A 23,375-nucleotide genomic window follows, 5' to 3' on the forward strand; every position below is an offset into this window, starting at 1 on the left:
CTGGTGATTTAAAAGATGCGCTGTTACATTAACAACTAGATAGTGCAATAAACATTTTGTGAATATATTTTAAGGTGTTTGCGGCAACGTATTCATTTTAATCCGGTCTTTATACTTGATCTTGCTCATTTAAATTGATGAGAATTAAATAAAATCTTATAGTGTTGCCCCTCTGAATCTAAACAAATCATTTTCTCAATGAGATTTTGTTATATGTAAATGAAATGTCTGTTGTACCTGTCGATGCTGACAGACTAGTGAGCACTTACCAGTGTCAAGCTTGGTCCCCTTGGCGCAGGCCACCATGGCTCCCATGCTGGGCTGAGAGGTCATCCCCGCCATAGAGTCCACCTAAAGAGCGACAATCAATATGAATACTGTTTGACTAAAAGCATTAATCATCGTTAAAGTGTGTCATGCTGGTGGATTGACTTTATATAAATGGATTTTATATAAAAGTCTGTGCACATACAGTACAGGCCAAAAGTTTGGACACACCTTCTCATTCGATGCGTTTCCTTTATTTTTATGACTATTTACATTGTAGATTCATCAAACCTATTAATGAACACATGTGGAATTATGTACTTAACAAAAAGTGTGAAATAACTGAAAACATGTCTTATATTCTAGTAAGCAAAGGGTGGCTACTTTGAGGAATCTAAAATACATATGTGCATATACAGTATATGTGTTCATTCATAGTTTTGATGCCTTCAGTGAGAATCTACAATGTAAGTAGTCATGAAAATAAAGAAAAACGCATTGAATGAGAAGGTGTGTGTCCAAACTTTTGGCCTGTACTGTATGTGTACATTTTTCCAAAATGATATATCATGATTTATAGGAAGAAAGCAGAAAAATGCAATTTCTCATCAAAAGTGGCAGAATTTCTACCTCCAAAAACCGTTGGCTGTCTTACCTGCCCCAGTGTATTTCAGCATGAATGTTTTATTACTTGGCAGATTAAATAGACAAAATTCAACCAAGTAAACCAATGGGACAGATACAAACACATTTTTAGTGTCTGATTCATGGTAGACAGTCAGTTGTTTCTTTCATAAAGCGTTACAAAGAACCAAGGAGCAGAACGGCCCAAACTGCAAATAGCAGCCAATTGTTTTAATGAAACTCCCAGTGCTGGCAGCATGCGTCAGTGAACACAGTAAGAGAAATGTTCCTGGCTTCAGCAATTGTTCCGTCTTTGTTTTAGTGACATTTCACAATGTAAACTGCAGCAACTGGTAGAAAATGTTCATTCATATTGTTGGGATAACTTGTGGCTGGACCTAGGCCTCTGAAAAAATATTTCAGCTGAATGTATATACAGTAGTGGTTGGTACTGGCAGTTCTAACTTTCATAAGTTAAAATAAGTTTGTTTTACGACAATGAATAAACATTTAAAGCCTTGTATAGACATTTAAAATTATTTTTTTATTTACATATCTCGTAAAAAAAACTTTATTATCAAGACATCCAAAGCAACTTCGTCCGTTAGTAATGTAAAGCATCTATGGAACAAGCACGATGAATACTCACAGCCACATCCACCACGTCAGCTCCAGCCTCAGCACAGGCCAGCATAGCAGCAACACCGGCTCCAGCTGTGTCGTGTGTGTGCACATGGATGGGTACATCCGGGAAGCGGTCTCTCAGAGAGCCAATCAAAAGCTTACTAGCCTCTGGCTTCAGCAGGCCGGCCATATCCTGGTAATAAGAAAAGATTAAAGATGAGACATTAGAGAGGAGAGGGAACATGTTACCATTTATTTCCTCTTTTGAAAAATCCTGAACGGGTATACATTATAGTAAAGTAGACCTTTATCCAGATGCCGTTATCCTGTTTTAAGTGGCTTTTCTGTAACACATCTACACTTTGGCTATGGAGTCCTGGACTAAGTTAAACAAGATTGATTTCATCCACCTGTCTTAGTCCTCATTAGTGAGACTGTGCATACAGCACTGGCTTGAGGCTTCTCATGAAAGCTGGAAGAGAGCGCAGAGTGCTGATAGTTTGGTGGACTCGGATAAGCACAAACAGCCAAAACAATGGAAGCATATCCACAAACACAACACCAAATTCCTTTTAGACTTCAGGACTTGGAGAGGATGACTGAAGCTCTCAGAATGATCAATGCGTCTTCATTGACTAATGGGTTTAATCTGGTGTTAAAACTGACACCTTGCTGTTTAATTGAAGCCATTTAGTCCTGGAGTAACTCAGTTATTATTTTTGAAAATGTGTTTATTTAATCTTTTAAAAAATCTAGAAAAAAAAAACTAACAAAGTACTTATATGTACTGCAAAATGGTAACTTAGAACAACAACATGATGACAAAAGTGGAAGTTTTGCACAGACACACTTGTGAGGATGATTATAATGTATAAAACTTAATTGATATTAACAGAAATTCACAGACAGAGCTTAGATGTTTAGTTGCGCTCCCTTTGGTGATCATTGCACTCCATGAAGTTATAATTCATGCTCATTTCCTCTTTTAAAAGTTAACCTCATTAGCTGTGCAAGCCTTTTATGAGATTGCCACCGCTGCGTGTGATGGTTCACACTGCGGTAGAGCTGGAGTTTATCATTTCACGTTTGAAAATATTCTGTCATGCTTGAATAAAGAAATTAATTCAATGTGAGTATTATCGGTCTATTCATTTAGATAAGAGGCTCAAGTATACAAGTTATTCCAGTAGGAGCATTTTGAAAAACTTCAGCTGTGTTTGACAGTTAACATGTGACGTTTTTATTAATTAAAATGCTAATCGCAATGCATGGAGGTGTTTTGTGTGTGTAAAATGGTTCGAATTTCCCATGATACGCTGGTTAAGTTGTTTATTTTAAAACCCAGATTCTGTTCACTTAGTACCATCAAAAGAACAAGTAGTAGTGGTAGTTGTTGCTGCAGTACAAGTCATATATAAAGCAGAGTAAAAACTCACTAGTTAACACATTACACCTTCTTTTTATGATTAAAATGGAAAATATGCTAATTTTCAGGTTAACTCTTCTGTTATGTTGCTGGTCAAATTGACCCATTTTAAAGTTAAAAAATAAAAAATAGTTAAAAGTATTTTTTTCCGTAGGAAACTTCCTCTTCTTGGCGTAAGTGTAATCAAGATATAAAATGTCACATATTTGTAACCCCTGCACTCTGCAGCTACATATGACAAACTCTCTGTCAGAGCTTTACAAAATGAGCAGCAGAAGTAAACAGATGACAGCCCCGGAGGCACTGGAACTCATCTTTGATCATGTCAGTGAGATGTCCCGTGTTCATTTACCAACAACACTCAATTCCAAACTTAAAATAAAATTTAAAAAAATGCATGCAATGTAAAACTATTGTATATGGAAGTATTTCCAGGGTACATTAAAAAAAGTTTTAACATGCATTTACTATGAAAAACGAGCGAATTATCCTCATTGGGGATTATTATCATTGGTCTGTGAGGGATAAAGAACACCACTGCACTAAAAAAGTTTTTGTTTCTGACACTTTTGGAAAATTAAACATGGCCCTGGTCAAATTGACCCAGTAACATCACTGCTGTTCCTGAAAAACGAACATAACTGGAGGGTTAATCCTTGTATTTTGGCCTTTTAATATAACATGCTTAATGTTCAAAAGACACATTATTATCCAATATTTTTGTCTGATATTACCCGTGTTAACTCTTTTTAGTGCCTGTCTGTTTAAACCCTTTCACCTGGCATTAAACCAACTGAATGCAAAAAAATCTGCATTGAAAACGCTAATATGAGTGTAAGTAACACTGTCACACAGCCACCATGTTTAACTGGTGCAGGCCTAGATTAATATGACATGCATGCAGATATGTGGATACATGTGTGAAAGACTGCATATACAAGCGTAAGCAGATAAAAGTAGTTGAAATGATTCTTTCCAGCTGGTTCTATGTTATTCTGGTGGCAGATGGTCAGGGATTTCCACTCAGAAGCAAACTATAAGTGCCAGAATCTTTAGATTATTACAGGGAAGGAAAATGTTGGCTTATTGTCGTACTCTATGTGGCAGTAAACAACTCTCAAACCAAACGCTTCAAACACTCGATTCTATGTAATTTCTTCACCTTGATACACAGGATGTGGGTTCCAGCTTTGACAAGCTCATCTGCCAGTTTCACATAGTAATCCAGAGAGTACTTCTGCCTCATCGGGTCAGAGACGTCGCCTGTGTACGAGATGGCAGCCTCCACTACGCCACCTGCTGCACCAGCAGCCTCCATGCCCAGCAGCATGTTTGGCAGGTAGTTCAGGGAATCAAACACGCGGAAGATATCCATGCCGTTTTCCTTGGCCACCTCGCAGAACCTGGGGGAGGGGTTGGAGGAAAAGAAAAATCATTAGTTATAACAGCACATATGGTTGAGCACATACAGTTTTTTTAAATTATCCATTCAAATAAGAGACAGAAATAGAATAGGTAACTGCAAGAGGCTCACACAATCTCTCTCACTCTCACACATTTAATGAGTTTGCTTCCGTGCACAGTGTATCTGAGATAATAGCGCACATCCGTGTTGGGATAAGCTGTTTATATCCATCTCACCATATCGCCACTGATAAATAATGCTGTACCTGCGTTAATACAATATTCACTATTTTTCCATGAAAAGTGAGCTTACACAGCCTGCAGGAGCCCACAATGACTGGAGAGAAATGTATACCCGCCTCATTATCCAAGCTGCTAGTGGTAAATCCCTCCTGTTATTGCCTTGGCCTCGGTATCTTAATCAGGTTTTTCATAACTGGGGTGAGTGCTTACTGTAGCTGTGTTACTAAGAATGCGATATTTAGACACACGCACAGCTTTTGTTTTGGTACATAAATAGACACACTTTGCTACGAGAGGATTACCAGTCCAGCGTCTGCATGTCCAGTATTTATTTAGCACTACAATGCATACAAGTGCTATTCAGTGCATGTTGTTTGGCAAATGAAATAAACTGAGTTGTCCTACTATCTGACTGAGAGCTGATGGCATCATTATGTGAATCATGTGTATGAGAAAGTTTTTTTCTGTCAAATAAAGTGACAAGAAGTTCTTGTTAGCAATCAAGCTCCCATTTCAGGTTTTTTAGCCGTGTACATCCCTCTTGCGGCAGAGTCTACTGTATTGTGACCCTGCGACATGCACTTTAAATCAATTAAATCAAATTAAATTACACTTTGATTTGATTTAGTTAATGAAGACGCAGGGGCCACTTGGCTGTGGGCTCCTGCACTGAAAACATAGAGGGTGAGAGAGTGACGGATAAAGGGAGGAGGGAGAGATCAAAGCCATTAATCACAATCATGTGCAAATTTTCGATGGCACTCCCCCTACGGGACACTAAGAGTGAGAGGAGACGAGAGGGAGATGAAGGGCAGCCGGGATACAGGGAGGTGTTAAAAAGAGGGTAAGAAGTGTGTAATGCAGGGAGATGAATGGAGGCATAAAAAAGGGAGTTATAAGAGAGGGGATAAATAATGACTATATGATAGGAGAGGGGGAGCAAAAAAACAGGGAGGATAGGGGAGGTCTGTGTGCGTGATTCAAAGGGAAGGAGGGAGAAGGGGACAGCTGCATTAGTCATAAAGCCACTCCTAATTTATTTGAGGTGAGGAGAATTACACTGTGCATGTGACTGTATGTGTGTGTGTCCTTGTCCGTGTTTGTGTGTGTAACTGCATGCAGGTGTGTGTGTATACATGAGTCATCCACATCATCGAGGTTGCTTGTGAAACCTTTTGGAAAAGTGTTAGAGAGGTGTGTGTGTGTGTGTGTGTGTGTGTGTGTGTGTAGGCACAGGAGTATTTCTGGCACTAAAGACATTACCAGTGTACATCTCACTGACGTGTGTGTAAAATGTGTGTAACTCGCTGAGCATAGTAGGAGGCAACAGGAAAACATCGGCCAACTTGAACTGGCTTACTAAATGTGTGGTTTGTGTGTAGCTACTAGCTACTGTACATTTCGACATATTTAGAAAGAAAGCAGCAGTGTCGGAAGGCTTCATGCTGCATTAAATAGAGAGAGCAATTTAGGTATAGGTGAAATTAAGTACATATGTGCGTACTATATATATATATATATATACACACACACACACACACACACACACACACATATGTGCACACATAAAAAATATTGATTGATTGTCTTTATTTCGAACATGCAAGCAATAAAAAAAACAAGTTTAAATATTAATAGATGAATAAATAAAAAACAAAACAAAAAAGCAAAAAAATAAAAAAAACAGACACTTTCTACATGCTCGAAAGGGGGTAGGAGGAAGTAAAAAAACTTTTCTAGTCCTACCCCTTAACAGATCAATTTGACTTGGATAGTTAGTATTATGTTATTAACATGTCAGTATGGTAAAAAGCTATATTAATGCATATGTATATGAAATAATGAACAATATCAACAGACCCACTGTACATAGCAGAGAAATTCTTTATGAAAGATCTTATCTTAGTGTCCAGGGCTTTAAAATACATTTTTCCAAAACCCGAATTTCCTTATTTTAAAAAAAATGCATTATTGATAATGAAAAATGTCTTTAATGAACAGCTATGAATAGTATGTGGTTGACCAAATCGCTTACTTTTGATTCCAAATACATTTTTGTTTTTTGGTCGGTAGGAAGTATTCTACGTTGTTTATTATGTATTGTTTTGAAGGTGTTTGTTTTGTTGGAGTAATTCCTTTTCTACGTTTTTGTTGAATTATTCATGCAATTATTCACAGAAGGCAATAACTGGCTGACAAAAAAATATGCATGATGTTGATGGTCACCCAAGACAGTGGGACAGTTTTTCCTTTTACACATCCACTGCAACCCTAAAATAATCCACACATAACTGGAGGAGCTGTGTAAAGACGCACATGTCCGAATCAGTTTGATCAGACATTAAATTGATTTTACCCTGTCAGCTCTCTAGAACAAAGTCTGTGTAATGTGTGATTGAGCCCATGTTTGAATGGAGCAGGTCATTGTCTGGAGAATTCACAGTGAGCAGTTGGCATGCACGCTTTACCTAGTCACCACCCCTCGCCTAAGCCACGCGGCGTTTCCAGTAGGTGAGAATGTGTCTGACATGTACAATCTGATGTTGTGTGCTACATGTGTGAATGTTTACTTATGTGTAGGATTGTAGCTTCATGAAAATGTTTTCAACACAGTAAAACAGTAAAATGTCAAAGTTGTTCCAGTATAGTGAAGTGTGCATGCTGACTGGTTTCTACATACTGAACAATTACAGTTTGTAGGATGCAGTGTATACAGTAATCAACGCTTTGTGTGTGTATAGACCCATCTGTAATGTGTGTCAGTGTATTTCCATAGCATTATTGGAGATAGTGTATGGATTCAGACACACAGAGAAGAATGTGTGCATATTCATAATAATACTCTTGTGTTGTGCTAGTTTTTAGCTCTTAAACATTTGATTGTTTAATAACTGAAATAAGCTGAAGTGGAAGGATCAAATGTATGTGTGTGTGTGTCTGTGTGACTCACTTAAAGACAGCGTTGTCAGGGTAGTTGGTGTAGCCCACAGCGTTGGCCCCTCTCAGCAGCATCTGGAAGGGAACGTTTGGGATCAAAGCTCTCAGCTCCTGCAGTCTCTTCCAGGGGCACTCTGACAGGAAGCGCATGGCCACATCAAAGGTAGCACCTACACACACACACACGCACACAAACACATGAAGGGTTGGCAGTTTATTTCAGCTGTCATCAGAAGTCTCATTTGTCATCCCAACTTCATCTGTTATCTCAATTTTAGACCCAAAAACGAATATTTCAAACGTATCACATTACCCACAAACAGACACAGATGGCCCACATATAATACACACTAATGGATGCTCAGATGAAATATCTGATGGTCGTTGCACATTCATTGTTCATTTTAACACTTTCATCATTTCATTCTATAGTCACTTTAAAATCTAAGAAACGTTTCAGTAAAAGAGGCAAAAAAAAAGGAGAGCGATCTCTCATTTCCCTTTCTTGGGGGAGTAGATTAGCGAATCTCATACCCGTTTATCATATCAGCCAGAAATATTGAAGCCTCCGGTGGTTTTCTGCTGATCCAACACTGTCATCATTAAATTTCATTTTCCGAGCACTCATACATTTGGACACGGGGAGAATACTAAGCACAACTGCTTGTTCTCTACTCTGGGAGGAGCAGGAATGCCTTAGATACAGCCCCCCTAATCAATTTTTATCCACCCATCCGATTTAGGTTTTAGCCCACGTCAGCATCTCTTAAACTACTGGTTCAAAGCGGAAATGACTCCAAGCAATCCCATCTGATGTTTAACATATTAGTATTAATGTCTTATAGCATGAGAGATATCAAAACATGATGCTGAGCGAGGACTTCATCTGGGGTGGCAGAATTTACTCTAATAATTTGATAACAGGAACGAAGACTGACAGCTGGTCCCAAATATCAGAACATTAGGCACTGGAAATATAAGCAGCCAACAATCTGTCATGACATGAGCTGAAATAAATCAGAGAGAAAGATGGAAACAAGCCTGTTTATGCAGTGTTCACAATTGCAAGCAGTGTATTCAACATGTAATATTTAAAGAGAGAAAAGGGAATCACATGGAATAGGTGTTGTGGGAACATATGGGCTTGTAGCCTCTTCTGTAGGTCTGTTAGGTAAGACTACATTTTATATAGAAGTCAATAATAAAACACTTTGTAAAGCCTCATATTGGCAAACTCTTTACTCCATCCAGACTCACCCCTGGTGGGAAAATAAAGTTCTGTAAAATAAAGTTCTATCTCATGGTTCGGAGCCAATAAAAGAAAGCCCATGATGAATAAAAATGATTAATATCTATAATTTGAATGGTTCAGTTCCATAAACACACACACTCACACATTTCTGCAGTTATCCGCATTTTTTGCTTAAGTGTGCAATTATGGCTCTGATGCATCAGACAGTTTATCCTGTCAGATCAATTTTTATGTCTCTGTGATTCCCTTTAATCGCGCTGGATTGGTTGATTTGCCTTTGCTGCGTGTGCTGGTCAGACCCTGCTGCTCCTATGTACCCAGAAACAGCTCTCATTCCTGAAGCAAAGGTTCTCGCTGATTATACAAATGCAGGGAAGAGCAAGATGCACACGCCAACAGGATCATGTACAGTAATTAAGAACCGGCCGCTTTACTATCAGATAAATTTGCCGAGTGTGAAATAGATATGAGGAGCCATATAGATACATTATGTGACCCAATTCATATGACTATCTTGCATGGTGTACAGAGGAACGCTATATCAGGAAGGGACTTAATCCTCAAAGGGCTTTCACAGGCTTAATCTCTTCAATGATTCATTCTGCCTCTATGCAGCTGAAACATGTGAAAGCAATACTGTATTCCCTATCTAAGACTACTTTGTATAAAAAACAAAACAGTCTTGCATAGGGACAGTGTGTCAGGGAAGCAGCGTTCAATACATGGGCACGTCCCTATAGTGATTTACTCTGGTGTGAAGTGATGCCAGCAAAGCAGAGGCTAATATTCTTTATCTCTGATCATTTTGGAATAAGTATTGTTGAGGGACTTCCTATCCAGAGAGGCATAGTAGTTATTCCTTCTGTGGTCATTGAGTGATTTATGAGGAACTGTTTAAAGGTACAATTATAAGCCGGCCTTGTGGGACAGTGTGTGCTAGAGCTGAACTTTTTACTCCGGCGTGGTAGTCTAATTTGTGTTTCACAACCTAAATCAATATCAGGCGAGAGCATGGCTGGCAACTAGTGGATCTAGTAGGAACTTTGGGTATTGAAAGCTGAGTTAATGAAGGATGTTTATCAGTGGGGATGGGAAACAAACTGTCTGATATTAACACATTATCCTGACATACTGTAAACGATTACAACACTGTCTTATAATGATTTTACACATGATGTTTAATTCTCGCGAGGAAGATTGGGTAATCTTGAAGGAACCTCATGAAGTCTGACAACATAACAAATGATGTGTCTGAATGGGCTTTAGATTCTAAATGGGAAAGGGAGATGGAAAATAGAAACATATAAATGGAAGGAAAAATGAATGTGAAACCTACAAAGGAAAAGTTATAAAATCAAGAAAAAGCCTGATTAAACAAATGCTTTGTATTGTGTCCGTACACTTCTTTAGTTTCTTTTAGACTTTTTTTCTCACAAGTTTCCAAACGTGTTTGTTACATCCCAGTCCTGTGATTATGGTCATGTTTCTTTTGTTTTCATTTTTTTCCAGTTATAATTTCATCTTTTATTTTGATAGTCATCTTTGTCTGTCATTAATAGCATAGCACCAGTATAAGTAACAATTATAAGCACCAGGCATAAGCGGGAAATATGAGAGGAGCAAGATTTTTTTTATTTTAATTTTGCATTTCAAGAATAAAGTTGAAAACTTGTCAGAAAAAAATCTGAAGGTTTTTTTTTTTGCATTCCACGAATAAAGTAGAAATGTTGAAAATAAAGTTGAAATGTTGAGAATAAAGTTCAGATGTTGAGAATGAAGTAGAAAGGCTTTTGAGTGGAATCTCAAAACTTTGACTTCAATCTAAATATGTCGAGTAACTTTAATTCCTGCCATCATGTGCTTCCCACCTCTGTGATTACCTATCCCCCTTTACCCTTCCTCCCTTCAGTATTTCGTCTCTGTGCTCCTTTAATCTGAGCCAGCTTGCCACATGCCAGCCTTCACTTTATTGAGTTTCTGGGCCCATTTTCAGTATCTTATACACGGTCACCCATAAAGTTGGAATAATTTTGTTTTTTTGTGACACAATCCTCTGTAAATTTAGGTTTAATTTTCATTGTGATGTTTGGAAGATATTTATTATTAAAGTTTTGAGAAGATATACACTTTATCAATCATTTCATGGAAAGAAGTCAAAAATACTTTATTCCAACAACTATGGGAGACCATATGCTAAGATGTTGCGTAACATTTTTTTAGGAATTTATGCCTGATTTTTAGACTGACTTCATGTGTATGAAACCTTGTTATTCCAAATGAAAACCTTTGCATTTTGACCCTCTGTTGAGTCTGAAAAACTATTAAAGAATGGTAAAATATTTGATGTACTTTTATCCCACTCCAGAAAGGTCAGAAATCAAGCATCATGTGGGGTTTAAGGCTGAGACTTACTACTGTAAGTTTTTGTGTGAGTCAAGCAAAAACAGCCAACTAAAATGTACTTTATTGTCATGAGAAATTATGCTTTATGTTCAAAGGCCTGCTGGCAGATTAATCACTGTTTTCTAAATGCTTTTTTTGTTCCTACTTAACTATTCAAATCAACATCAAAATATTAATATGCATAGGAAGCCTATTCTGAAACTGTGAAGTCTCAGGAAGAGTTCAGGGGGATACATCTCTTTCTAGAATTTATTCTGCCTTTAAGTGTTTAAATAATTATGAGAAAGTACTATTCTGTTTTCTCTGACTCATAATCATATCATGCAGGAAACTACTGACGCCTCAAGAGGATCCACTAGCATATTACATTTTTTCTTCGATGATTCACTCGTTCTCTCTCTGCAACTTTTCTTAACTGAGAGAGACAATCTCATGCTCCTCAGCTCATAATATCGGCCCATTACAGAACCATTATGTCAGGAGGTGTTTAAACGTCGCGACTCCTGTTTTACATTTGATTTCAATGATGTACTTGTGCTGTCATTGTGTAAATGGGAGAGAGACAAGCATTTATACACTTTCTCTGACTTTTTTATGAAGACAGAACGCTGTTTAAACTTCAAGAGCTTCCACTGACGGAAGACATCAAAACTCGACTCCCACTACAATTCAAACATTAGCACTTATGAAAGAGTTTAGAAAGAAGACACAAAGGAAGATGTATTCACCTTTTACTCGTCGTTTTATCAGAACTGGATTCAATTCAGAGGCCAGATTATTCCGCAGTGTTTACTTTGAGCTTTTGCTGCAGTGAAGGCCCACATTAAGAGTGTTTATCTCCTTGTCAGCTCAGTTAAGTATAATTATATGTTGTGAAGAACAAAATAGTCAGCTGAAGCCTTAAAAAAAAGTCATGACTTTGTGATCGTATTATATATTGTTTAAAAAGGACACGCTGACTGTTTCTGCCCAAACCCTATTAAATACATCATTATAATCATTCATATTGAAGCATAATACAACCCCAGCAATAGTTTTGAAAACCTCACCCCACTGCTGCTGCTGCTACTCTCTTACTCATAACAAGTTCAATGTGCCAAGGGTTTAGGCTTTCAAAAAACATCATAAGACTCAGTTTAGAAAACAGGAAGCTCCTAGTAAATTAACATCTTGAATGTTCAAGCATAAAATGTCTTCAAAGCATGCTTTCTATCAGGTTTTATTGACTGTTTTGCATAGTTTCCTGTTTCTCACCCAGATGAAGCCGAGGGAAATAGTCAGAGAAACCTGACAGAAAGCTCAGTTTGTGCTCTTTCATCAGTACGCTACATAGATATGTGCGACTGTGCTGCGAGCTTCCCGTTCCCTAAAAGCAGATTCATCATCGTTTTTGAAAGACTAAACGATCACCCCTTTGGACTGTGTATAAACCGCTGCAGGAGAGCGGTAGGATTCTCATGAGTAAAGCCATCACTGAGGTTATGTTATTGCAGGATTATAAATGATGGTAAACAACATTTTAATATAGGTGTGAGCTGAAAGATGGGGGACGTATTTTTTAAGTCTTAAAATATAAGATGATGAAATGTTAAAAAGGTATTTATGTGCCGTTATAAAAGCACTTTCCCCTTTCAGAACTGGCTCACACAGTGTAATGAACATTACGGAGAGAAGGGGCTTCCCTGGCACATGTTCAACAGTTTCCTCCAGAGTGAAGAACACTGTTAGTTTTCGCTGCCTCTCTTCAAAGATTTACTTTTATTGGAGCTGCTCAAACACAGCTAAGCTGAATTCATATCGTCTTTCTCTGGTCAGTCACGTAATAATATCATGATAGATGAGTTTAAGCCCCTTCTAGCCAAATACCTCTTGAATGTTTTACTTTTGCGCTAACCTTTTTATCTGTTTAAACATGACATGAGTAGACAGTTGCTTAATGTGAGAAGTGCTCTCCCACAGTAATGAAATATATTGTTTTCCTCTAACGGGTGCAGCATGACCGGCTACCGGGAGGAATTTAATCTCAGACAGGCTTTACAGCACCAAAGAGGTTCCACTGGAGAGTCTCTCTCTGCTTGCTTTTATTTTGTCTCACTTTGCTCAACCATCTAACAATGAGCACAGTCACTGAAACAGTAAGCCTTTTACTTGAGGCTTTTGTTTTTTAGTTCTTATGTTTGTTCTTGTGACCTACTCAAAGTGCTCCAAGTAAGATGGGCACAATCACTTGGAGTAGTTCAATATAATTGAGCATTAAATTAAATGTTTTAACCTCAAGAGGTTCAATGGGCATATCTCTTCCACAAATGTGCGTGTTCGAAGTGTTCAAACAGGAAAAGTGATTTCACTCTTTGAAACCAGTTCATAACAATTGCACTTCACATAGGACCATTATCAAAAAGTGTTGATAATTGGTCTTGTCCCCGTCTGTTCAAACATGAGCCACATCTCTTTTGTTCTCTTGCCAATTTCAGAGTAATTGCATATTATACAGGGACACTATTGGACTGTTCATGCCTCAAGAAGTTTCAATAACGCATGATTTTCTCTATTCACTCAAGTGCAGGCAAAAGGTACAATCATTGTCTATTGAGGGAACTCGCTGAAGACTGACTTGTGGGAGAGGAGATGAAGACATGAGATATGTTTTCAATGGCACATGATTTTCACAGTTCAAACCAGAAAAACAAAAGAGGTGCAATCACTGTCATCAATGAAACATTAACTGGATCTACAGCAAGAGTGGGAAGAGAATGGAGAGTACAGGCATGGCTGTTCATACACATTAAAATGAGCGAGCACATACACAGAGTTTAATTAACATGATAAATCATTCATGCTATTTTTACATGCCTGCTTGTATGAGATTACATACAGGAACCTCCTCAGTTAATTTAAACTAGGTTTGCATGGCTTGGGAAAAAAACAAAACTCATTGTTGTTAGTTTGACTGATGCTAAAACGATATGATTGATGCTATCGAAGGGGTTGATCATTTTACCAGAATTAATCTCATGATCATGTGTGGAGGATCTGAACCAATTAATGATTTTTTCTTCTGGCAACTAGGGTCCGGACGCCTGGCCTGAAGAAGATATTGCACTGGTCCACATTTTGATCATGAATCTTTTTTGTGTGTGCATTTGTAAGATTGATACCACTGTTTTATCTTGTACATTTAAAAAAAGCTGGAAAAGGAGATGGTTGCCTTAGCCTAGAATAAAGAATGAGAGAATGGGGAAATTGCTAGCCTAACTAATATTTAGGGGTGTCACAATTCTCAAAATCCACAACTTGGATTTCAAACATTTGGGTACATTAAATCATTTATTTGTAGCTGCGACCTTAAACCTTATTTGCTCCAAGTTAGAATATTCATAAGATAAATTATGCCAGAGAAATACAGTAGAGAGTGTAAAGTGTGCCAACCAACCTGTTGTCGATCCTGCTTCTGATTTTAGCGATTGAAATTGAAAGGTAATTTCTATCAAATTTGAATCTACAATTGAAATTGTGATACACCTACTAGTTTGCATGTGGTCACTTTTAGCAGAAAAACATAATCTTACCTCCCCAGTTCTCCAAGCTGAATAGGTTGTTGAAGTTGTGGCTGACAAACGGCGAGATCATCTTCAGGTCATGCGTCCGGACCCTAGTTGCCAGAAGTGACTGGTGGGCATCCCTGAAGGTGGTATCCATTAGCAACAGGCCTTGGTGAGCACGGACAGCCTTGGCGAAACCCTCAGGACCATCACGAAGCAGCACGTCACGGAAACCTACTGGAGGCTCACCTGTTAGTGAAGGAGGGAAAGAGAAAGTTAGTGTGGAGAATGATACATAGGGGTAATGGAAGGGAAAAAGGTTTGGTTGTTTATGTGAAATAAGCAGGTTGTGAGAAATCAATATCAGATGCTGGGGGAGTACTCTACCAAATTGTGCTGATACCAATGATTAGTCCCTCCATTCACGGCAAATATGGATTGAAACATTATTTCAAAAAATTTTAAGCTTCCACATTCTGTAGACCTGAAAATACAGCAATGTGCTAAAAAAGGGAGCTCCATATTTTCTGAATAAGAAGACAAGATATTGAAGTTGACCTTTATTTATCCACTTTAAGTATGAGCTTGCTGACTTCAGACACTGCTAAGGTGTCTGGAAAGATGAATGATTAACACCAATTCACCAGGTGAGCAGGTAAACTGATGCTATTTAGACACTGTTCTCTCTTAAGTTGTGCTGTTAAGAAGACCAGTGCTTGTCATAACTTCTGCTAATGAGGTGGACGGGCCTCCTCTCATTGCAGCTCAATCGCCCTCAGCTCAAGTAGATCAACTAAAAAAGACTACACAAATATAAGCCCAGCAGCCAGCTTATTAGACATACCGCCCACCAAATTGTAAAAATGGATTTTTTTCAGCTGACAGTGACTCATATGGCCATGACTTTCTATATAAAGTAAGCAGCTACTGTTTACTGAAAAAAGAGATCCAAGTGACTGTATGGTTGCCACCTAAAGCAGAACCAGTTCCAGGATGGCTGCTATTGCACTATTCATGCATCTCTAATTTCTCAGCCTTATCAGTCCTGTGACCTTGTTTTTAGGTCCCAAAATTACACCAGCAATCAAAGGGCCGTCAAGATGTCACAACTGTGAGCATGGCATATGTCAGTATTCTATTTTCAAACGTGTGGAGGCAGCTGGAGATGGATTACGTTGAAAATATATATATTTACCCTTTTTAATCCATGTTCTTTGACATATTGATAGGCTTTATATGTTACCATATAATTATTAGCCTTTAAACTCTCCAACATCCCTGTCAGCATAGCAGACAGCAGAGTCTCCAAGATCAAGGAGTATAAAAACAAGACTAAAGGCTCACCAAGCTCAGTATTTATCCCCCAAAGACGTTGCTACATAATTTCATAGCGATCCATGCTATAGATATTTCAGTCTGGACTGAAGTGCTGGATCAACATTGCCATCTATGTCGCCATGCTGCTGGCATGGCTAAAAATAAGCGTATGCAAGCTTGCAGATGAGCTCGAAATGAAAAAATAAATCACATGGAGCAACATCCATTAAGAAACGTTGCAGGATCCCCTCCCTGAGGAATCCTGCATGAAGTCTTTTGGACGTGCTGGTATTAGATGAGTGTTTCTGCTTCACTAACAAGACTATGTCAAAGACATACAGTATCAACTTGTCATAAAAGCCTCCACATGGAGGAATACAAACAATCGTAGTGGAATCCCCAAAACAAATGCCGGCAGTTTATAAAAGCTTAATAGTCCTCAAAACAAACGAGTTAAACCCTGTCGAGACCTTACCCTATGGGCGCTACTATAACCAACCTTCTATTTTAATCCTCCTCTCTTCCATCGCTCTTTCCTCTCCGTGCCTGGCAATTAAACATGAGCACAACCAGAGGCATTCAAATATTGGAAGTGGAATTGGGATCTATTTTTGCCGCTGTGTGTACGATCATCAATCAATTAGACTAGTTAATGATGTACTATCTGCCTGCTTAGTTGTCCTCAAACCCTTGTTGCCTCTCTCTCTTCCTCCACCTAGCTGAATATTCGCTGTTGACCTTTTATTGTTGTACCTCATCGCTGAGAACAAATGATCTCTGCTATAATTGTCTCTTACGCCAGCGCACACACGCACACGCACACGCACACACACACACACACTCACTGATAGATTTGCGCACACATGTGAGCACACTAACACAAAATGAGCTCACAGAAACACTCTGTGAAATCACACTGCCGTAGCAAATAGATACAGACACTTTGAACTTATCAAGATCTGTGTATAATACAGGGGACTGGGGAACACAGCACACAGCTAAACACACAGAAAAATGATTTATACCTAAAGTCCTTCCATTACTCACACTCACGCAGACTTATAACTTGCTTTCTATGTTTTTACCACTCTTTGACACAATGGAGAGGAAATGAGGGCATCTGTACTGGGACTACAGCGCCTAAACAATGGCACACAGTGTTTGAGTGGATTTGTGTGCGAGCTGTATCGTACACAGCAGAAACACAGAGTAGTAAAGAGATACAAGTCCCAAGCGGTTGCTGTGCTTGACAACTGACCCACTTAAACACACTTCCTTTGCACTGAAAACCCCCCCGAACCCACTCCCCACCTTCTTTACCATCACTTCACTCCTCTTTCTCCCAGGCTGGTGTCATTTTAAACCTCTTCCCTTGACATTCTTCACCTGTCTGGTCCTCTCGTCACACTCTTCTCCTCCAGCTCCACAACACCAGCTGATAAGACTACAAAGAATGAGCTACAGTGCTCAGAGGTGCTTCTTTATTCGCAATTTGTGTGGGAGACAATCTCAGAGCAATAGCAGCTTGCCTGTCCTGAGCTGGCATCTGCCTCCCAAGAAGACTCTGAACTGTCTCGTGTTTTTGTGTTAGGGAACCTTTTAAATGGCAGATGCTGGTGGGAATGCTAATCAGTGCTTCATTAAAGTCAGGTGTGCCGAAACACCCAACAGTGAAGCCTGTAGTTGTTAAACACAGGTACAAGTGTTAGTATGAGGCACATGTAGAGCCTGTTATCAGCTACAGGCAAGCTTCATGTCACTTTAGAATAACCAGACTTCATAAATAGTAGATTTATAGTCGATTAAATGTCAGTTTTATTTATTTTACAGTTTATTGTTGCACCCAATTTAACATTTTGTATATTTTATTAGATGTGCATTATATTTGGGTGGTGATTATAAAGTTACAGCCAGTTATTAGATGTTTATAAATACATTGTTGAGCATTTATAAACATTATTAATATATAATATCACTGCATAAATAAGCACTCTTTTATGGATCACCAATAAAACCAAATTAATTTAATTTGTTTCTTTATAAACCACTTACTAATCATTAAGTAATATTATAAGCATTAGCTGCAACTTTATAGTAATCCAAATGTTTATAGATACTATAAAAAACGTTGTTAATCAAGTATTGTCTAAGTAATGTTTGTAGATGCTTTGCAAGTATTTATTTACCCTTAAACGGGATATTATCACTGCAACGTTAAAATAGTCATCCAAATAATGTTAATAGATGGTTTGTTATCATTAGTATAGAAAATGATATGTATGAAATAATAAGCAAAAATAACTATAAACTAAAGTAATTAACTATCAATTTACCATGTATTAATGTTTTTTTTTTTTTTAATAAAGTGTACCTTTAAGGATTCTGAATTTACACAATATATTCCTTTCTTCCACTGCACCAACTTATTTACATTAAATTGCATTAAGTTGGTGCTTGCTATTTACCATAACTGCTGAAATGCAGCCTGCTGAGAAACTTTTGACTGGCAGTACTGCTCAAAATAGATTTGTTTTACTCCACATAGCTGTATGGGAGGTGTGAAACAAATTGTTCTAAGAACAAAGAAGAAAAAACTAACCTTGCAGTACACAAACGCGGAGTATCTTGACGTTTCAGAAAGCCAAATTCAAGACTCTTTCATAACTCCTTTTGAGCTACTTGGAAATTAGTTTTGGAGCTAAACAAAAGCAATAAATAAATAAAAAAATATGGCCCTTTCTGTTTGAAGACGGCTAATGAAAGCATCAAAAACTGGAAACAAATAGAAACAGAAAATTATAAAGACATTAGGTCCATTTGTGCGCAGATTTTGCATATTATGCTACAAACTACCCTTCTACTATAATCCTAAGAATGAAAATACAGCGCACAACTGGGAGGAGGGAAGTAGTCTGTCATTTTTATTAGTCATCCTTCCTAAAGCTAGCTCAGAGGCATCTGGTGATTAACCTCTAGATGTCCTCCATTAAATAAATCCAGACAATAATTGGAACAAGGTGTACTTCCACCATCGATGAAGCACCAGCAATCAGCCTTCACAGGGAACGTTTTAGACTACAAATCCTAATTAGAAAATAATGGCCTTTCAGTACTTAACAGGTTCTATCAGGACACCCTCGGCCTGTCTTTTAGGAGCACTTTTTGTTCCTCAGCGTGGAGGGAACTCCACAAAAATGGCCTTTCTTGTAATTCTTCCTTTTTCTTCTTATCTGTAGATGTGATGTTCTGTGATATGACAATGTCATTCTGATCTTTGCTCTTCTCTTTTCTCTGGGTGGTGCACAGCAATCGTCTTTATACTCCCCGTTTCCTTATATATCTATCTCTATCCACATCTCCCAGCCTGCCACTATGTCCACATGACCACTTTCTTTACATATAGGGATTATACACTGCCCAAGCCCTCACTCCTCCTTTCATAACCCCTTTCTCCTTCCCTGCTCCTGTCCCTCCCTCACAGAGTGTGATAATACAGGCCTAATCCCTCTCTTCTCTCAATCCCTCCGTCGAATGAAAGAAAGGATATAAGCACATTACAAATCTCATTACTAGGCTTTAGGTATGCCTCTGTGCGTGCTTGTGCTGCATACAACTACTTCATCAGCTGCTTACAGTATGTGAGTGGGGGGATGCACACATAGGGTGTCTGCCTATAGAGTACCTGCTCAATAAAGTTCAAGCCTGTGCTAGTTTTGTGTGGGATTCTTAAGATTAAACACATGTAGGTAAACTGCAATAAAGAGGGCAAGCAATGATACCTGTCAACACAAGATTTGCATAGAGTAGACAAGTGGTGGGTAAACACGGAGAAACACTCATTCACTCACTCACTCACTCACTCACATACAAACACTGCAGATTATTCTGTCCTGTTCTACTCCATTCCGTTCCACTGTGCATGGTTTTTAGATGTCAGATTTGATTAGTTATGCCTGATTAGGATTCATATTATTCACATTATTTTGTTATAAATTTGTGTTTACTGGGCATGCTGGGGTATGTGCTGAGGCAGAACAGGGTGCTGATAAACATGTCAGATTGATACAGCTGACTATTTTGTTGCTGTCAAAGGGAGCAGCTGCAGAAATCCGTGGCAGTTTGTACCCCCAACAAAAATAAACCTGGGAGTGCAGTGGAAAAGGACAAAAAAGTGCATCACTGCAGAACAGCCACAGTGACAGGCTGTGACAAGTGGAATAAGACAACTTAAAAAAAACAACATCTCAAAACTGAGCATATATAATTATAATTTCATATTCCAGCCTTAGTTTAACCTTTCACTAAAACACATTAGCATGAGGAACAAAAAAAACCCACAGTGCTAGACTCCAGAGACTCTAAGTGGCTCAGCAAGCTCATCACAGAGCCCAGCTTGGCCGTTGGCCTTTCGTGCAAGACTCCAGGGGTGCTGGTGCAGAGCAGGGTGAGAAGCATAGAACTTCTCCCTTCACAAGCAATGAACTGCACCCTCTCACCGCTGTACTCACAGCTCAGCAGAGCACTCTGGGCCAAAACCCTTTTCCTCCCTGAGTGCTAAACTGAGCCATTTAGGAAGGCCTTTCCGCCTACAGCTATCAGACTGTTCGACAGCCCATTTGTCATCCGTTGGGTGCTTTTATCCAAAGTGCCCTACGGGTTCACAAGTGTTTACATTTTTAGCATGGGTGCCCAAGGAGAAATGAAATCCCTAACCCTTGAAATAGCAGCACCTTGCTAAATTAGTCCAAATGCAATAAATGCATCAAATGTGATGCATTGTGGCATTATTATGGTAAAATTCTCTCATGACACTTTTTAAAAATTGTCTGAAGACAGTTTTAAATGATCAGTTGCGGGTCTTGTTGACACATTGCCCTACACACAGTGCTGTGAATAAATTATTTCACTGCTGAAGCTCCGTTGGACAGGCTGCTTTTCATGCTTTGCACAGTGTAAAATCTTATTTTTGATCACTGAATGAAGAAGGTGACTTAGGAGTTGGAACTGGGTTAGCATAATAATGTGTGATAGAGTGTGAATTATACATTGTAATTGGGTGAACTGCATTTGATTTACATACCCATGGTGACAGGAGGAATGACAGGGTCTATGGAGGAAGGCTTAGCCTTGACTGGGATGGGTGTGGTTGGTCCATTAACCATCACATGACCTGGAAAGTATAAAAATAGTGAATATAAGTCAGATGCGCTCCTGTAACATATCGAACATACTCTAAAGACAATTAAGAAAAGGAAAAAAAATCAATGAGGGTAATAAAACGGCAGCCTTGAGGCTAGGGATTAACTCCTGGTATGGTATGGATGTTTACATAGAGCAGTTTCCTCCCTTGACATTTGAGAGTTAGAGATATTCAGTTGGCCTGGAAACCAGATGGATCTGCCAAGCTCATTTGTATTTGCTCTGGCAGATGAATCTGGTCACTCTCGCATTCAGGCTATTTCCAGACAGCCTGGCCCTCACCTGGCCAATCAGCACCTTTGATAGGATGTTTGATAAGTCATTACAGCATTTTTTATTTCAACTTTAGGTCTGAAAAGCCAATGTATTTCTTGTCCTTACCTTGCAAAGAAAGTCATGATTTTGGCTCAGGTTTGTTACATTTTTGAGCAGATCAAAACCATATGATGACAGACATTATTTTCACTTTCAATAACAATGTGAGATAGGGTATTTATGATGCATGCATGTGGTGTCAAAACAAATAGAAAAATAGTTCTAAACTTGGAAAATTCAAGGGAACTCCTACTCATGTGGGAAAAAGAACTCAAAGTTGGGAAAACACATTTCACAACTCACCTGGGGCCTCATGTATCAACGCTGCATAGGCACAAAACATTGCGTACGCTGTTTTTCCCGCACACACCACATGTATGAAAAGTGAACTTGGCGTGAGAATGTGTGGTGGCACCGCAAACTTTTGTTTGGCAGAAACTACTGTCTTTTATGCTCTATTTAAAACGTGTTTCATGTCTAAACTCAAACTACACACAACTGGCTTTGTGTTTACAGTTTATAGCTCTCGGAAAATGGATGGAAAATGCTGTTTTCCACCATCCATAACCCGTTCTAAATATGAGGGGATAGATGATTTTTTTTCATCTATTATCATATTTTAGACTTCACCTGCGTACTACTGCTTACTTGTGCAATGATAGTATGTTGAAGTCTTTATATTTTGATTCTAAGATTGTATATTTTCTTAAGTCTATATATTCTGCTATTTCCACTATTTTTATATATACTGAATTTCCCTCCAGGGATCAATAAAGTACTTGTGATTCTGATTATGGAGCGCATACATTTTTCACAGTTAACCTGCCTAAATTACTGTGTCAAAGTGCTGATTTCCAACCGTTTCCCCTTTGGTTTAACATGGAGATGTTAACGCTGCAGGTGCACAGCGATCCATGACGCACAGATCCCTCTCCCCGGAGAAAAAAACCTGTGTGGGAAATCCTTTCAGAATAAGTCAGGTGTGGTGCATATTTGATGTGATGTTTAATCGCGACAACAAGTTAAGAGTGGCTTATAAACTGATGCGTAAACCCCGCCCACATCGTGCGCAGTGGCAGTATTTTGATAATCAGCGGGCATGCCGGCGATTTATAGTCATTTGCGTATTTCATTTTCGGGAGGAGCCAGGGCGTGGCTGGTGGCTCGTGCATGTGCGCTCAGTTTCACGCTGGTTGGGATGTATCAAGGAAAGGTGCGCTGAACCTGGCGTAAGAACAGGTACAAGTACAAGTACTTATCTAGTTCTGGGAGTATGCCATCTTTCAGTATGAAAGCTACACACTATTTGATACATGAGGCCCCAGATATATTTTTTTGCTGTTTGTCGTCACAGAAATAGTGGACACAGCTATTAATATGTTATTTAATTGCTCTGATCAATAAAATACATCACATGATCTTTGCTTAAAACTCAATTTCACCCAAGTAAAAAAAAAAACCCTTTCCAAATGGATAAATGGGACTAGCCAAAGAGCATGTAAAACAGTGGTGGTCACACTGATGCATGAAAAGGTCATGTGGCTGCAAGAGCACACCCGATACAACAAATCAACTGAGTGAAGGCAGTTCAGGTGATTGAATGAGTTGAGTCAGGTGTGCTCCTGCTTGGTTGGAACAGAAACCTGCAGCCACAGACGTCCTTTCATGGATCAGTTTGACACCCCTGATGTAAAGGCACCATTGGCCTTGGCAGGGGTCTGAGCTCTCCGAGTGCCATTATAGTTGAGTATGGTATATATTCTGTGGAGCAGTGACAGCTTTCTGTTTCTGTTCATTGTTTGAACCTTGGGTTAGAGACCAC

The 23,375-nt window shown here is 38.8% G+C and overlaps 1 protein-coding gene across 1 annotated transcript in view; it reads right to left on the reverse strand.

Moving 5' to 3' along the window:
• Positions 1 to 23,375, reverse strand: part of LOC131990075 (pyruvate carboxylase, mitochondrial-like) — a 314,152-nt gene that overhangs the window by 46,351 nt on the left and 244,426 nt on the right. The window contains exons 14-19 of the mRNA XM_059355468.1: positions 21,120 to 21,209; positions 14,750 to 14,971; positions 7,539 to 7,695; positions 4,104 to 4,344; positions 1,541 to 1,708; positions 270 to 351 (exon numbers count right to left, since the gene is read on the reverse strand). Of these exons, the coding sequence (XP_059211451.1) occupies positions 270 to 351; positions 1,541 to 1,708; positions 4,104 to 4,344; positions 7,539 to 7,695; positions 14,750 to 14,971; positions 21,120 to 21,209 (960 nt within the window). The remainder of the gene's footprint in view (positions 1 to 269; positions 352 to 1,540; positions 1,709 to 4,103; positions 4,345 to 7,538; positions 7,696 to 14,749; positions 14,972 to 21,119; positions 21,210 to 23,375) is intronic.

The sequence above is a fragment of the Centropristis striata genome, chromosome 17 (genome assembly GCF_030273125.1).
Source record: "Centropristis striata isolate RG_2023a ecotype Rhode Island chromosome 17, C.striata_1.0, whole genome shotgun sequence".
NCBI lineage: Eukaryota > Metazoa > Chordata > Actinopteri > Perciformes > Serranidae > Centropristis > Centropristis striata.